The sequence below is a fragment of the Ammospiza nelsoni genome, chromosome 6 (genome assembly GCF_027579445.1).
Source record: "Ammospiza nelsoni isolate bAmmNel1 chromosome 6, bAmmNel1.pri, whole genome shotgun sequence".
NCBI lineage: Eukaryota > Metazoa > Chordata > Aves > Passeriformes > Passerellidae > Ammospiza > Ammospiza nelsoni.
The window spans coordinates 6,387,956-6,403,123 of record NC_080638.1 but is presented as its reverse complement, the minus strand read 5'-3'; the positions used below and the strand labels follow the sequence as shown (position 1 = coordinate 6,403,123).

General features: G+C 39.2%; 1 protein-coding gene across 2 annotated transcripts in view; it reads left to right on the top strand.

Annotated features, from left to right (window-relative positions):
* Positions 1 to 15,168, top strand: part of FAR1 (fatty acyl-CoA reductase 1) — a 33,724-nt gene that overhangs the window by 2,365 nt on the left and 16,191 nt on the right. For both annotated transcript variants that reach the window (XM_059475447.1, XM_059475448.1), the window contains exons 2-4: positions 8,159 to 8,353; positions 11,716 to 11,891; positions 13,228 to 13,407. In XM_059475447.1, coding sequence (XP_059331430.1) covers positions 8,165 to 8,353; positions 11,716 to 11,891; positions 13,228 to 13,407 — 545 coding nt within the window. In that variant the 5' untranslated portion in view covers positions 8,159 to 8,164. The remainder of the gene's footprint in view (positions 1 to 8,158; positions 8,354 to 11,715; positions 11,892 to 13,227; positions 13,408 to 15,168) is intronic.

Here is a 15,168-nt window from a genome sequence, read left to right as displayed (position 1 = left end):
TGAGTGTCTGCTTAAGTCACTTTTAAAGGGAAGAAAATGGTGGAAATGGGCTTTTATTTTTTTGTTGTTGTTTGTTCCACATGTATTGGAAGAAAGGAAAGGTAAACTAGTGTGGTTTTTTTTTCCTTTAGAAGGTGATTATGTTTCAAATATGACTTGGTAGAGCACTTGTAAGGTAAATGAGTAATTTTTAGGTTTCAAAAGATTTATTGTGAATTTCTGCAGGAACATAATAGAAGAGAAAATACCATTTAATTGTAAGAGATTTGGAAAAGTATGGGAGGAATCTGGAAGTGTTGTTTCCTTGGACTTTAAATACAATGTGTAATGTCTATTGTAAAACATGATTCAGGCCCTCTGTGTAATTTAAAACATGAGAAGAATAAGAGCTGGGCTTTTTGTTCTTGATTAAGTATTCCAATTGTAATTGCTTTGTGAATAATAAGTTTGAACAGAACGTAATTGCAGGTGCAGGTTTTGGGTAGTTATCCTTGTCTTGTCTGATCAATATATGAAAAGGTGGATCTGGGTTTTAATTACCAAGATTAAGGAGTTAACCCTGAAACAAAGTAGAGGCTGTAAGTCTCTTATCACTGAAACTTGACAAACTGCTGAGCACTTGAATGTTGTGTGTTCTCCCACCCCCTTGTATTTACTTGATTTTTGGCTTTTCCCTCCCAGCAAAATGACAGTATCACAGTGGTAGCTGCAGCAATATTCCTGCTGCTGCTAAAGCTTTCCCCAGTGAGAATCAGGGCTGGATATCAGGTGGGTATATTCCACCTTCAGGTTCCTCTGAAGGCTGAAGTGATGCCTGTGGCCTGTTTTCCTAAGGCAGTGAGTAAAAACTGAGTGATGGAGAGTCAGCTGTGAGTGCTGCTCTGCCCATTGTGTTGTAGATGTGTCCTTCAGACAGGCTCTGTTCTCCTTTAGGGGTTAACTCAAGAGTAATGATATATGCAAAGTCAGAGCCATGATTTATGCAACTACTCTGATAAACAGTGAGGCTTTATCTTGTAATCCTTTTCATAACCAAAAGTGCAAATGAGATTCTAATGCAGATTTCCAATTAAATTAGATAAAATGATCTGGAACTCAGCTTCTGTTCACCAAATCTTGAATTTGCCTGTATCTTGATTTCCTATAATTTGTTTTAAATTCCCCCTGCATGTGTGTTAAACATGTTTTCACATTAACTGGTGATGGAGTACAGTTAATGTTCTTATGTGGGATATGCTTTCCTGGAATAGCTTAATTTCTGACCTGATCTGTGCCTTCTGTGCAATTTTGAGAAATGGGTTTAACTATGCCAAAAGAGACTTTTTTTTTCCTCTTCACTGTGCACTTGATGACTAGACTCAAACAGTAAACAATTTAGAAAAATGTCAACTTATAACCTAATTATAAAGGGATTGTAAAAACCTCCTGCTTTGTTCCAGTTAATTTTTGGAGAAGGGACTGTCTGTAAAAGAAACATATTTACAGCAAAGCAAGGGACTTCCCTAGTATGTACTTTGTGAACAGATTACTTACTAAGAAGTAATTACAAAGTCATCTGGTACAGAATCCCTCTGAGTATAGGCACAAGTAAGTGGAAATTTGTAGTAAAGTCAGGCTGAAGGAAGGTGTGTGAACACATGCTTGAGAAATATCTGTGTAACCACAGGCATTGAATAGCTCTGACAGAGTTCTGCTGAGATCAACTCAACAGTGTCCCACATTGAAACCAGGTTCTGCTCTGTAAGAGTAAAGGATTAAAAGAGGTTAAACACTCCATGGCTGTGAGCACAGCCCTCACTTCAGAGTATCTTATTTCACCAAAGGGTGTCTTTGGTGAAGTAGTTGATGAGTTGGGCTGAATTCTGCTGGTAAGTTATTGGGTGGCCATGGGTTAGTTGGTCCCAATTCACCACCTTACCAAAGCAATTGAGTGAATACTGTACTTGGGTTTCGTCATTGTCATCTAAAAGAAAGTGACAGAGCTACTTCTGTGTCTGCTATCAATGTGAATTTTGATATTAATGTTCTGTAGTGCTGTTCAAGAGATCATATGCAGTATTAGCTAAGTCTCACCTAATTCAATTATATAATGCTCCTTCCCTTGAATGCATGTGCTGCCAGAGGTAGTAATGTATGCAGGAGGAATGTAGCTCGAGGAGCACACATTCTAGGGCATGCTTTCAGTATCTAGCATATTTCAGTAGTTAAGAATAGTGAGGAGAACTGTTTGAAAAGCAAGTCTACTTTATTTTTGTACACAGAGCTATACACTCAGCTATGTAAACTTTGACCTAACTAGATTGGTTACTGGAACTGGTGTTGTGTTTCATTAGATAAATGATTTAAAGAGGACAAATCTTTTCATTGGCAGTTGGGAAGTTTCTTTCTAGTCTTCAATCCTGAAGATGTTCAACTAGTTTGAAATGCCTTATTATTTTTCAGAAATTCTCTTAAATCACTGAGTGTCAGCCACAAGTTTGCCATAGAGTTTTTGGGACTTCTGGTGGCGTTCATCCATGCTGCAGTTTTGGGCCTGGTCCTTCAGATTGATTTAGTTTTGTTGTATTTCACATGTAGAGAACACAGTATTACCCTGAATCCATCCCCATTATTGTGTGGAAAGTGTGTAGTGAGACACTTGAGCTCTGGCATATTACCCAAAGACTGGCTAGTTGATGTTGGATTAGTGGGCCTATTTTGATAATTCTTCCAAACTTAGTTGTTCTAATTAGCTTTCAAGCCTGCCAGTATGTTTTCCAGCTCCTAGAGGTGTGTTGCATTTTCTTGGTCCCTGGCTTACAGCTAGTAAAATGAACTTGCAGAGGGTAGATAAGAATGCTGGTGAAATCTAAAACATGGATAAATCTGTCCTTCTGCTAGCTGAGGGAAGAATCCCAAATCTTCCATGTGATTGGGAAGTTTGGAATAGGTATGCTTTAAGGTTAACTTGCACCCAAAGCAGTTTACAGTCTCTACTCATCCTTTAAAGCAGTATCTTTCACAGATAAGGTTTCCCAATGGCTATAACCTTGGACCACAAAGACAAACAGACTGTATCCTTTGGAGATATGCTGCCTGGGTATTGGCCACATAGGGTAGGTCATTGGCCCTTGTGGTGCTTGAAAATGTGGGCATTCTGCTGATAGCATTCATTGATTTGCTTTTGTGGCAACAAGGCACAGATGAACTGAGACATGATGATATGATATAATATGACATGACCCAGACTTGTCTTTCTGGCAGTAACCTTGTTTAGATGAGTTAAATATTACTTCTTTTGTTGCCCGAGTCTCTCCAATCTTTCCAGTTCCCAGAGTTTTATTTTTTTTTTGGCTTGTGATGGTGTCCTTGTAATGTGGCAATTGGAGCTCTGTATGAGGGACTTCTGTAATGATTTTTGTCTGGTGTGGGTGCAGTGGGGAGTGTGTGTGGTATTTAAACACACTTGGTGCACTCAGATTTGATGTCTGGACAAATTTCATCTTCTGAATATACCTGAACAAAATACTTCTGCCACCTTACTTTTTCTGCTTTTTACTCCTGCTAGTGCTGGGTTCAAGCTATCAGAGGGAAGGGGCAAATTGATTTGTTGGGCTGTGTTTTTGCAGAACTTTGTGTTTTATTGCCGATGTTTGAGAGGTTGGGAAATGCACATTTTCCATTTCCTGTGAGCAATAATCTTGATAGGATTGAATTTGGAGGGAGCATGCTGTTGACCTAATGTTTGTCAGTGATAAACCAGAAGACAGAGCATTTAATCTCTAACAAGGACACACATGCACACTCTCTGGCTGCTGGATTTAGCATTTAAACATTTAGTGGAACTGCAGCAGGCTTTCCTGGCACTTGGAAAGCACATCTTTAAGCATCTTGATCTGTGTTTGGACAAATCTGGGAACTGATCATTTTCCTGTTAAAAACAGAATTGTCCTTGTTTTGAGAGTCAGAGCCCTCTGAAGCTGGGAGTTAAATATTGCTGCAGTAGCTCTGGAGGCAAACAGAGCTCCTGTTGTTTGCTCCATAAAAGCACTTGCTCAGCCTTGGACACGAGAGTTTTTTGCAAGATGGGGAATGTTGGCTAGGATCCTGGAGTGTTGGTTTGCTGGTGGTTTTTCTTTTTTTTTTCCTGAAGTTCTTATGAACTCTTCACTTATCAGAGGGCAGCATCCTTCACACAAGCATATCTACAAAGTGTCACTGTGGGCTTAGCCCTGAACCTGGGAATTCAGAAGGATCCCAGCAGCTTCAAGTAAGATTCCTCTAGCAAAGGCTGTTTATACCTCAGGGTGATGTGGGGATTTTGAGCATTTTGGTTCTAGAGTGAGAATTCTTTACAGAACTCTTATTAAGCCTTTCAACTATCAAATTTCTTTTTTCTAGACTTTTATTGCTTATTAGCTCAAAAAGGTGTTTATAATACAGGGTTTTAGATATCTCACAGTGTGGATTAGACAATTTTATGTTTGGTAGGAATTCTCTGTGTGTGTTTGAAGAGGTAGGTGTTAACAGATGATTGGCTAACTGGTGACAGTATGTATTGCTTGTTAACAGCTATTGTAAACAAACAAGATGTGCTCTAAACCAGATAGATAAAGTGATTGCTGACACTTAACAACCTTAACATGTTAAATTTGTTTTTGCTGTGATACCTTGCAAGGTAGATATATTTTTTGCACTTGTACCAGCTTGTTATGTGTTAGAGACTAAACTAAATTTCTGATAGGAACTACATTCCTACTATTCCTGTATTTCTTGACAGTTTTGTTTAAAAACAGAATTATAAAATAGTTCTTCCAACCCTATCAATCCTGTGATTCTTCAGTAATTTGCTGCTGTAAAGAACTTTAAAAAGTAATATATTATAGCTTGTGAGTTAGAGATGAGGAGTTGCCAGCAGTGCTGTGCTCACTGGCATGTGGACATACATTCTCGGAGAAGGCAGGGAAAGGTAGGTGGAGAATGGGAACATTCTTTCCTTTCCCTGTGCTTGAGATAACCTTTCTTTGTAACCTAGCAAAGCATAGGCTGCTGGATTCAGGTTTTGATCATTCACACCTAGATTCCATGCATGGTTTTTACCCTTTAAATCCAATTTGGTGCTTTTAGGCAGTTCCCTCACAATCCATGTGTTTATTGCTGTAATGTTGACAACAGTGTGTACTTCTGAAAAAGTCACCAATTATGTTTTCTAGCTGGAATCTTCCAGAGTAATGGAAGTAGAAGACAATCTCAGTGTGGGGAGTTGCTATGAATAAGGTCTACCAAAGTCTGGTTGCTGGAGTACCAGATAAATGGGATTGAGAGTTTCTTAAAGGAAATATTTCTTAATCCTTAAAAAAAAAAAAATTAGCCTGCAAACATATAAGTGTTGCTGCCTCCCAAGTGTGAATGTGAGTATTTGTGCATAGTCCTGGTTTTTTAACTGAACCCATTTCATCATTATGGTTCATCGTAGCTCTGGATGTTGATGTTTTGTAGGTCTGGTATTCTGATTTCAGCCTCTTACACAAATGAATATGATCAGAAATGACTGAAGCAGGAAACTTTGATTTATTTTGTGCCAGTTTTCTTTACATTGCCTGAGCCTAAATATTTGTCAGATTTTGCAGTCACTTAAAAAGCTGGACTACAGCAACACAGGTTTTTCCACTGACAGCATAACTTTTCATTGCTTTCATGGCTTTCAGAAGCAGATGTTGGACCATAGCCATGTACTGGGTATTGTCCAAGGTTCTGTGTAGATGTAGCCAAAGACTCTGCCCATGTGAGCAGGTTTGCATTGTGTCAAAGGCAGGATTAAACCTTTCTTTGAGGAAGGACAGGTGAATGGATAGTATTAGATACTCTCATAGGGTCTCAAAGTGTAAAAAACAGAAATTATGGCTAGTTAGGTAAATTAGTAAGAAGGGTATGTAGGAACCATAACAAAACTGATTCTTAGTGACAAAATTGCTGCAGTAATGATTGCATGAGTTTTTGCCTCCCTCTTTGAGGGAACTGAAATCCTGTCCTTTATATGGGAGTGATCATGCAGATCTTTAGGAGGAAGTGAGTGGTGTACACAAAGACCAGGAAAACAAAAGTTATGGGGAAGACATACCTGAAGAGCATTAACTGTGACTTTGAGCCACGATAAAGACAGCAGGCCTGTACCTTAACTGAACAGGGAAAAATGACTCATAAGCATGCTGTGTCTTGCACTCCATGCTTTGTGGCAGGAGCTGTGCTTTCAGATTTGCATTAGAGTCTCTTAATTGTGTGGTGGAAGTGTTTTGATGTAAATAGCTTTTTCTCTTGACCTTCAAAGAAACAATTCCAGGTGATGTACTGTGGTTAGTGGAAATAGTAGTGCTTGTTCTGCTCTAAACTTGCTGCTGTATCCTACTATCTGCCGTTAGATGCTTCACTTGTCAAAGAAGGGAGTCAAAAGAAGGATTTGGAGTATCTGACATAGCACTTGGTACCCAGACTTGTAGGTAGTAACTCATTTCTAGCAAGTAATCACTTGGAACTTATTCAGAGACTATTGAGATATGAGCACATGAAAAACAGAGCACAATTGCTTCGATCTGGTGGGTACCTGACAAAGAGGTGTTCCAAAAATATTTACTTACTTTTCAGGCAAAAAGGACAAATTAGATGTTCACTCCTAGCATGCATTCTGTGCATTCCCTGGTAAGACCCTGCTTGCAGGATCTTGCTGGCTTGAAAGAACTGAGTTCAGTTCTTTGCACCTTTATTCCTGGGTGGCAGGTGAAGAAAGGTTCTCACCCTGTTAAGGTATTCAGTGTTGTAATCCTTATTTGCCTAAGAAGCATTCCATCTGTGTTTAAAGATTCTCAGTTCTGTGGGTTTTTGTTTTAGCTCCATGGTTTTATGGACTCTATCCCTCAGATGAGCTCAGCTGGTCAGTGTGATGCTGATAACACCAAGGCTGTGGGGTCAATCCCCTTATGGGCCATTCACTTGAGAGCTGGATGATTCCTGTGGGTCCCTTCCAGCTCAGAACATTCTGTTACTCTCTGTGATCCCTTTCTGGGAGTGTTTTGGTTGTAGCAGTTTGCATGGAACTGCTGTAGAGGACTATAATTACTACATCAGCTCAGGATTTTTGATGAGTGTAATCAGAAAGATTGGTAAAATGTGGTGCAAGTGTATCATAATGCTGCCATCTTATCTAGTGAAAGTAAACTGGTTAAGGGTCACAGTAAAGATGACTTAAAAGAATGGCAGCTCTGGATGATGCACTGTAATTGATCCTAAAGGCCATGTTCTCACTTTATTGTGAGACATACCATATTTGTCCTCAAAAAGAGTTTCAGTTTCTCTTAGCAAGAATGACATCATTTCCAAGAGGCTGATAAAGGGAGGGGAAAAGAATCATGATTCTCAAGGTTAACTTACTAACTGAAGCAAAACCTAAAGCACTTTCTAGCTTTGTGCTGAATTTGAGTAATAATCCCTTACCCTTCATTTTATTAGGAGGTGTATTTGTGGTTACATCTTAGTTTGTTGAGAATTCTAATGACTTTATTGTTTGGTTTTTTTTCCTTCCAAATGACTTAATGGATGAAGCAGTTGGAAAACTCTTATCTGTGGATCTGTTTTTTGTAATCAGTGTAAAACTATCAGATCCCATTCCAAACAACTAACTCAACTTTCTCTCTGGTTTAATTTAATTGGTAGGGAGGCTCATCCTAACAGTGACTGGGGGCTCTGCTGGCACTGTCAAAATTGCAGCAATTGGGATGCTTGGCTCTCTGTCTTCTGTCAGTGGGTTTGAAGAATCCATTTGTGATTACATTTTCATGATACAACCTCTAGTTCACATGGAGCAACCCCTTGGAGTGGTGAAGGACTGTGCACACAGAGGCAGAACTGGACTGAAGTTGGGCTATTTTCCTGGCTGAGTGGATATCTCAGTCTTTAAAACACTGTTAACAGGAGCAGTTTGCAAGATCTGGAATGACTGTAGTGACCCTGTGGGAATCTTTCAGAATGTTGTGAAAAAAGACAACTTGAAGTACTGGTTATAGGTAAAAAAATCTGTTAAGCATTTCTTTCAGGTATAAACAGCACAGATATGATTATTCAATCTTCTGCAAATCTGGAATCTGTAAGTTCTTTAACATACTTTTTGATTTTCTCTTTTGTGAAGGTCACAATGGTTTCCATTCCTGAATACTATGAAGGAAAAAACATCCTCCTGACAGGAGCTACAGGCTTTGTGGGAAAAGTGCTTTTGGAAAAACTGCTCAGATCCTGTCCTAAAGTGAAGGCAGTGTATGTACTGGTAAGAAAAAAAGCAAAACAGACAGCTGAAGCACGAATAGAAGAGATTACCAGCTCTAAGGTATGTGTCATATGCTCACAAAGTTCATTTTTGTCCTTCATTATGATGCTCTCATTTCATTTTGAGAACAACTTCAGTCTGTCTAAAGCAAAATGTTATTGTTAATTTTGTTGTTGTTCTAACAGAAATACAAAATCTAAGACCTGGCAGTGCTTCTATAGCTGCTTCAAGATGTTGGTCTCTAACAAAGCCAGTAGTTGAAAATTATCCTGTATTTAATTCAGGAGGAGGATGTTCAGCTGTAATGCAGAAATGAGAAGTAAAAATCCGTGTCAGAGTTTGTTAAGAGAATATAAAATCAAGTAAAAGAGATAGTGGACTGGGAGTTGTAAGACAGATTGAGACTCTTAAAGGTTTCAAGCAAGTCACTTTTTCACCTTGTGCCTTCTCTTTTTTTCTGGAATGTGCTACTGGATCTAGCAGTAAATAAGAATGTGTAATCTCAACGGGAACTTAGATTTGTAAGTGGAACAGAAATGTTTGGCTTAGCAGATTGGTCAGCCTGTGACAGCTAGAAAGGCACTGAAGGTCTGTGCTGTGGAATTCTCCAAGTGGCTCTCTAAACGATTTTCTGTGCAAGCTGGGTCAAATACTTTGCTCCTGAAGAGACTCATTACCTTGATATTTTGGTGAGCTAGGCTGACCTTTCTTACTAAGTGTAGAATTATCCATCTCTGTTGCCCATTCTTCTCCTTAGAGAGTATCCTGTTCATGATGGGAAGGATGAGGAGAGATTTCTAGCATGAATTTTGCTAAAGCAGAGTTTATTTCTATCTGGGCCTTTCTCTTATGAAACACAGGTGTCAGCAGTTTAATTTTTTCATTGAGATACAATGTAGTCTGTAGAAATTGTGTTCTTAGAAGGTGCTAAAGGAGAATCAATAAGGAGCTATGTGCACTTAGAGGTAAGTTGTTTAAAGTACAGCAGTGGATTTCTACAACTCTGACTAGCTGGGATGATAGCAGATATGAGAATGGCTGTTCCCTAGTTAATTATTTTCTGTAACCAGTCAAAAAACTATATCTCATTGCTCAAAAAGCATCTTCGTGTAGTCTTGAGAAATGTCATAAACCAGAATGAGTTACAGTGGGGTTCTGTCTTAAAATTCAGTTGCATGTTCTCTCTATACAAAACCTTCAGTTTGTCGCTGCCCTGAAACAAAGAAAAGATCTCCAGACTAAGCTCTGAGATGCAAAAGGAAACATTTCTCAATCCACTTTTTGTATACACTATTACCCAAAAAAAGGTAGGGAATATTTGGGCAGAGAGAGAAGTAGCACTACTGTGGACTGATTTCAACTTTGGTAAGCTGTAAGGCTCAGTATGGCTTTTAGGAAACCTGTTGTAAAAGGCTTTTAAATTTGAGTCAAAGTCTGCTTGTAGTCTGTTCCAGCTCCCATTGAGATAAAAGTCTGATGTGCTTTGAGTCTTGGTGAGCACTTATTGCTGGAGCAGGTTCACAGCACAAGTCCTGTTAAGCAGTTACTGCTCGAGGCAGGAACGTGCAGGGATGGAGTTGCTCATCTATGCAGAGATGTAGAATAGGGCCAGATGTTTGTTCTGTCTTTACCAAATGATTAGATAAGATTGAAAGTCCATTGTCTAAATGGCTTTGGTGTCATCAAGATTCTTCCAAAAAGTCTATGAAAACTTTAATAAGATCTATTATTTTAAGCTGTCCAGTTGCAGTGGCACTGCCAGTAATTCTTCACAGTTTAGATGGACTCATTAAGTGTTCTGGAGATCTTTCAATGTTCTGTTTCTTGAAGAGTTTGAAGTCTAATTGGGTGAACATGGTAATAAATAAAATAAATGTGAAATAAACTGGGCTGCAAATAGCAAAACAGTGTTGAGGTTTCTACTTTCTTTGGACTTCAGGTATCTTAATTCCTCTGCTGATTTGCCATATGTATTGCATGCAGTCAAGGTATTTCTTCTCCTTAGTCCTGGTGTCAGTGCTAGTAAGGGGTGTGTGGGAATAGTCCATGACTGTGGTTGAGAAAAGAGGTGTAACAGGTGTGATGGATGTATGAAAAATAAAAACTGGCTCTTGAAGAGGTCATCCATGGTACTGCTTTTCTGTTATAAGGCAATATCACACATAAATGTGGTTAACAGGCAGTTGCTTCAGCTCCCCAGGGGAAGGTGCCATCATTCCAACCAAAACCATAGTAGGCTTATTTTTCAAAATCACACAAAGTTTCTGCCCTCAGGTAAGAACTGTTTGTTGTACCCATAAGAGTTGCAGAGGCTTTAAATGCTGTCTTGGCAGCTTTGTCCTATAAAGTGAAGCTTCATGTTTGCAAAATGCAGTCAGGCCTCAGAGTGGAGATGTACCATGTTCTCATGTAGAATTAGCACTGCTACTTCAGGTGGCCACACAAGGAGTTGCAGTAGCTCATGTTTGGGCTGAATAAACATCTCTAAAAATAAAGCTGGACCTTTTTTAGGTCACACAGCTCTGGGGCTTCTTGCTCTTGCCAGTGTCAGAGAAGCAACAGGAATAAAGAAATTAGAGACCAGTCTCTGTGGTAGAAATGCAAGCTTATATTGCCTAAAGTGTTGTGAAACTGCATCTTTAGGTGACTTAATTTATAGTTTAAAATTATTTAACGTCATTCTGTAAGGAAATGTCTTTGACTGTTTGTATTTGGTATAACCACATGCTTGGGCAGGAAAAAGAAAGTGCTGCCATGATTTTAATACAGTACAATTGACTGGTGTTGAAGCAGTTGTAAGATATTGGCCCCTGGACAGTAAAGAAGGGTCTGCTCTTCTGCAACTTTCAAGGGTGTTTTATTGCCACACTACTGTGTGGCTCAGGAAAACTTGCATACTAATGAGTGTAAATAAGATGAGGCAAGAATTTTGATCCGTGTGTTAAGCCACCTGGCTAGAACACAGCTATTTATGAGAAGAATTCTTGATGGAATATAATTTTGATGAGATTTTTTTCAGGGGGAATTGAACACCGGTTTGATAAAGCTCAATCAGATGTTCTAATGTGGTTCTCCAAGACTGGCATAATTTAGGCATAGCATTTCTTAAATAACTTGAAATTTGTAAATCTTAATGCAAGATTTCTAAACCTAAAGTCCAACATGACTTATATAAGAATTTGAGTAGCTGTTATCAAGCTTGGGAAGTGGGTAGACCGTTCCCTTTCCTTATGTTGGAAAAAAAAAATATAGTTTATGAGAAGTCTGTAACATGTTCTTATGGTATTGCTAATGCACTGTTCTAACTTCCTGATGGTCTCGAGAAGTTAGGAGGCATAGACAAAGAATGTGGGATTTTTCTTCACTTAAGTGAATTGTTTCTCTTACCTTCACTGAGTTTATAGTCCTGTTGTTTTTGACAGCTCTTTGACAGATTGAGAGAAGAGCAACCAGACTTCAAAGAAAAAATAATAGTAGTTGTGAGTGAACTTTCACAGCCTGAACTGGATCTTAGTAAATCAATCAAGGAAGAACTTATAGAATGCATTAATATTATATTTCATTGTGCTGCTACAGTCAGATTCAATGAACCACTAAGGTGAGTCTAAAATTCTGTTTACCCTGGTGTAATCAACCAATGGTGCTCAAAGGGAGGGGGTGAATCAAGTGTCTGCCCAGTGTTGCAAATATGGGTAGAAAGGCTGCAAATAACCTGTAGCTACATCTACTGTTCTCTCTAGTAATTCCTCCTGGTGTAAGCACAAACTATTCCTTTGGCCTGCCTTGTTAGAAAAGGAATGCACATTTTCAGAGGGTAGAGTTTTGTGAGAAAAGTTGTGTGTGGGAGGTTCTAGTGCTTTCTCTCTTACCTGATAAGAAAAACAGGAGAATACAGCTCAGCTTTTCTTCCTGGTTTTTAAAAGCCCCTTATTAATAATAGAGGTTTACATTGGAAGAAGTGGGGAGAAGTAGATGCACAGGGAGAGAGATGAAAACAAGTGGAAAAAGTGGTGCACACAGCTGGGATTATGAGCTCCTTTGACTTGTTGAAAGAGGTAGCAAACTAATTAGTTACCGTTGATGTTAATTGCTTTGGGATAATGCTCCTTTCCTGTCCCCCGTTTCTGTAATAATGTGAGGTAAAGCATTCTGGAAATCAGTGATTGTTTGGGGGAATACCGATTTTGTTGTTGTTTTTAATGTAACACTTCTTTTGCAAAGACTTTGAAGTGTTGCTTAGCTGTACTCTTGAAACTTGATAGTGCACTGTGTACAAGGAAGCTGGTGCCCACAGCAAGTCTGTAGGCTGGACAGAAGATGTAAACTATAAAATAATCATAGGAGATAGTCAGCAAGCTGTTATCTGCTGGGAGCTGTAGAGATACACCTACTCTGCTCTAGGGTCCTTAAACATAGGAATGAGCAGTGGTGGAGCTGCAATGGAGGGGTGCTTCTTGGTGGTTTGCCTTGTTTTTTCCCCCTTCCTTCCATCCTGCATGGAGCCTTTTGGTATCCTACAAGAAGATGCCAGTCTCTAACTTACTGGCCCACTAAGCCTCCAAGTTGTTGACCTCTCTCAACTTGAACTTGGCAGTTCAGAGGTACATCTTATGGAAGCTTGCTGTTGTTGCATAATTTCCTTTATGTTTTTTGGAAAACATACAATTGGGATTTAGATTGAGGAAATCAAAGGAAGTTGTTAAGAAAAGGGTGCAAGAAGCATTATTCTGAACATTGGGAGGTGTTCTAGATTAGGACTGTGGTATGTTATTCTCAGCAGAAAATTAGGGCAGTATCAATGCTGCTTTTTTGGGGTTGGTTGGAGAATTCAGGGATGCTTTATATACCCAGCAATGAGGCATTTAGGAATGAATTTTCTTTTTTGCTTGTTTTTGTCTTGCTTTCTGCTAATGACATTTCTATTGAATCAATAGGGATGCTGTGCAGTTAAATGTGGTTGCCACACAACAGCTCCTGTCCTTGGCACACCGAATGAAGAATCTGGAGGTGTTCACACACGTTTCCACTGCCTATGCCTATTGCAATCGGAAACAGATTGAGGAAGTCGTGTACCCACCTCCTGTGGATCCCAAGAAACTGATAGATTCCCTTGAGTATGTGTTATGTTTTATGAATTTACTTGGATAATCTGTATCCTTTTTCTTCCTGCTATTGAATGTCACAGTGGTCACAAGGGTTTTCAGGATGAAGAGAGAGACGAGAATGTTGACTTCATGTTCAGAAGGCTTGATTTATTATTTTATGATATATATTACATTATAACTATGCTAAAAAGAATGGAGAGAAAAGTTCTCAGAAAGCTAGCTAAGCTCAGAATAGAAAAGGAATGAATAACAAAGGAGCTCTCTCTGATTCTGTCCCAGAGAGAGCTTGGTCCTTGATTGGCCATTAACTATACACATCCAACATGGGCCAGTCACAGGTGCACCTGTTGCATTCCACAGCAGCAGATAACCAATGTTTACATTCTTTTTCTGGGGCCTCAGCTTCCCAGAAGGGAAAATCCTAAAGAAAGGATTTTTATGAAAAGATGTCTGTGACAATTGAAGTATCAAAAAATGGTTAGGAGCTGTAAAGATGAAGAGTTATCTTATGCTGTTCCAAAGATCTGGCAGCATGTCCGACACTCCCTTTCTCTGTAAGGGACATGGGTTAAGGTTTATGGTTTCTTTAAGCTGAGCTAGGTGTGGAGGGGTACTGAAGGAGAGGGATGCTCACATGGTGCCCCCTCTGTGCTGAGAGTGCCAGTCTTTCAGCTGAATGATTGGCTGAATCAGGAGATGCTGATAACTTGTGCTGGTACCAGCACTGTGAAGGAAAAGATAAAACTGAGATGCCTTAAACAGCTGTCTCTACTACATCCACCTAAATGCCATTGCAAGAGGAGACTGAGATGCTCAAATAATATCACTTATTGTAGAAGTGGTTCTGTTAGGTATACTGAGAGCCCAGACATTAAAAATCTGTTTTCTGTAGCTTTAAGTCTTGGATTGGGCATTATGGGTTGGAAAAATGACTCATTTGGTATTTTTTTGTGTGTATATTAACTGTCCTGAGGTCTTACTTAGTAGCTGTCAAACTCTGAAACAGGTGACAATGTGGGATAAGTGTAATGTAACTCTACATCAGTCTCTTCATTCTTACCTGTTGTACAAAATATCACCTCTTGGAAGAGAAATACGAAACTGAAAAAAACTAATTAAAAATTAAAATACCTACTTTAACTTGTGATTTTAGGTGGAAGAAGGCTAACATTAAAACCAAGTGAGCTACCACCTGGAATGCACATTGAGCCAGCCCTTTCTTACAACATTGACTTTAAATACACTTAGAAAATGAGGGATTGCAAAACAGTCATATTTTTAAATATCTGACTTGTGAAGAGACAAATGTAACTTAAACTGTTTGTTGTGGGCTAAGACAGCTGTGTGTGCTTTAGAACTCCTGAGGGGAGGCTTTTGTGAAGTTATAAAAGAGTGATCCCTAGCCTTCACTACCCCTCTTCCTACCCTGTTCACATCATGAAAGGAGTCTGATGTGTGTCTACTTTGTAACATGACATTGGTGAAAAACAATACATGCCATTTATGTGACCAATAAAAGCAAATAAAATTCAAGTCCTGTTTTGCAGTGAAGACCACCAAAGCAGCAATAGTTGCAGGGGCACAGCTTATTTGTGTGCTATGACTGAAGGTTATTAGGATTTTAATAGGTACTGGGAAGCAAGATGAAATTGTAAGATTTGATTAATTTAAAGGGAGAAACACTGTGACCAGCTTGCTTCAGGGGTGGTATATGATTGCTCACCACCACAAAGGTGGAGGGGATGCTGGTAATGCAGCTGGGACTCCCTT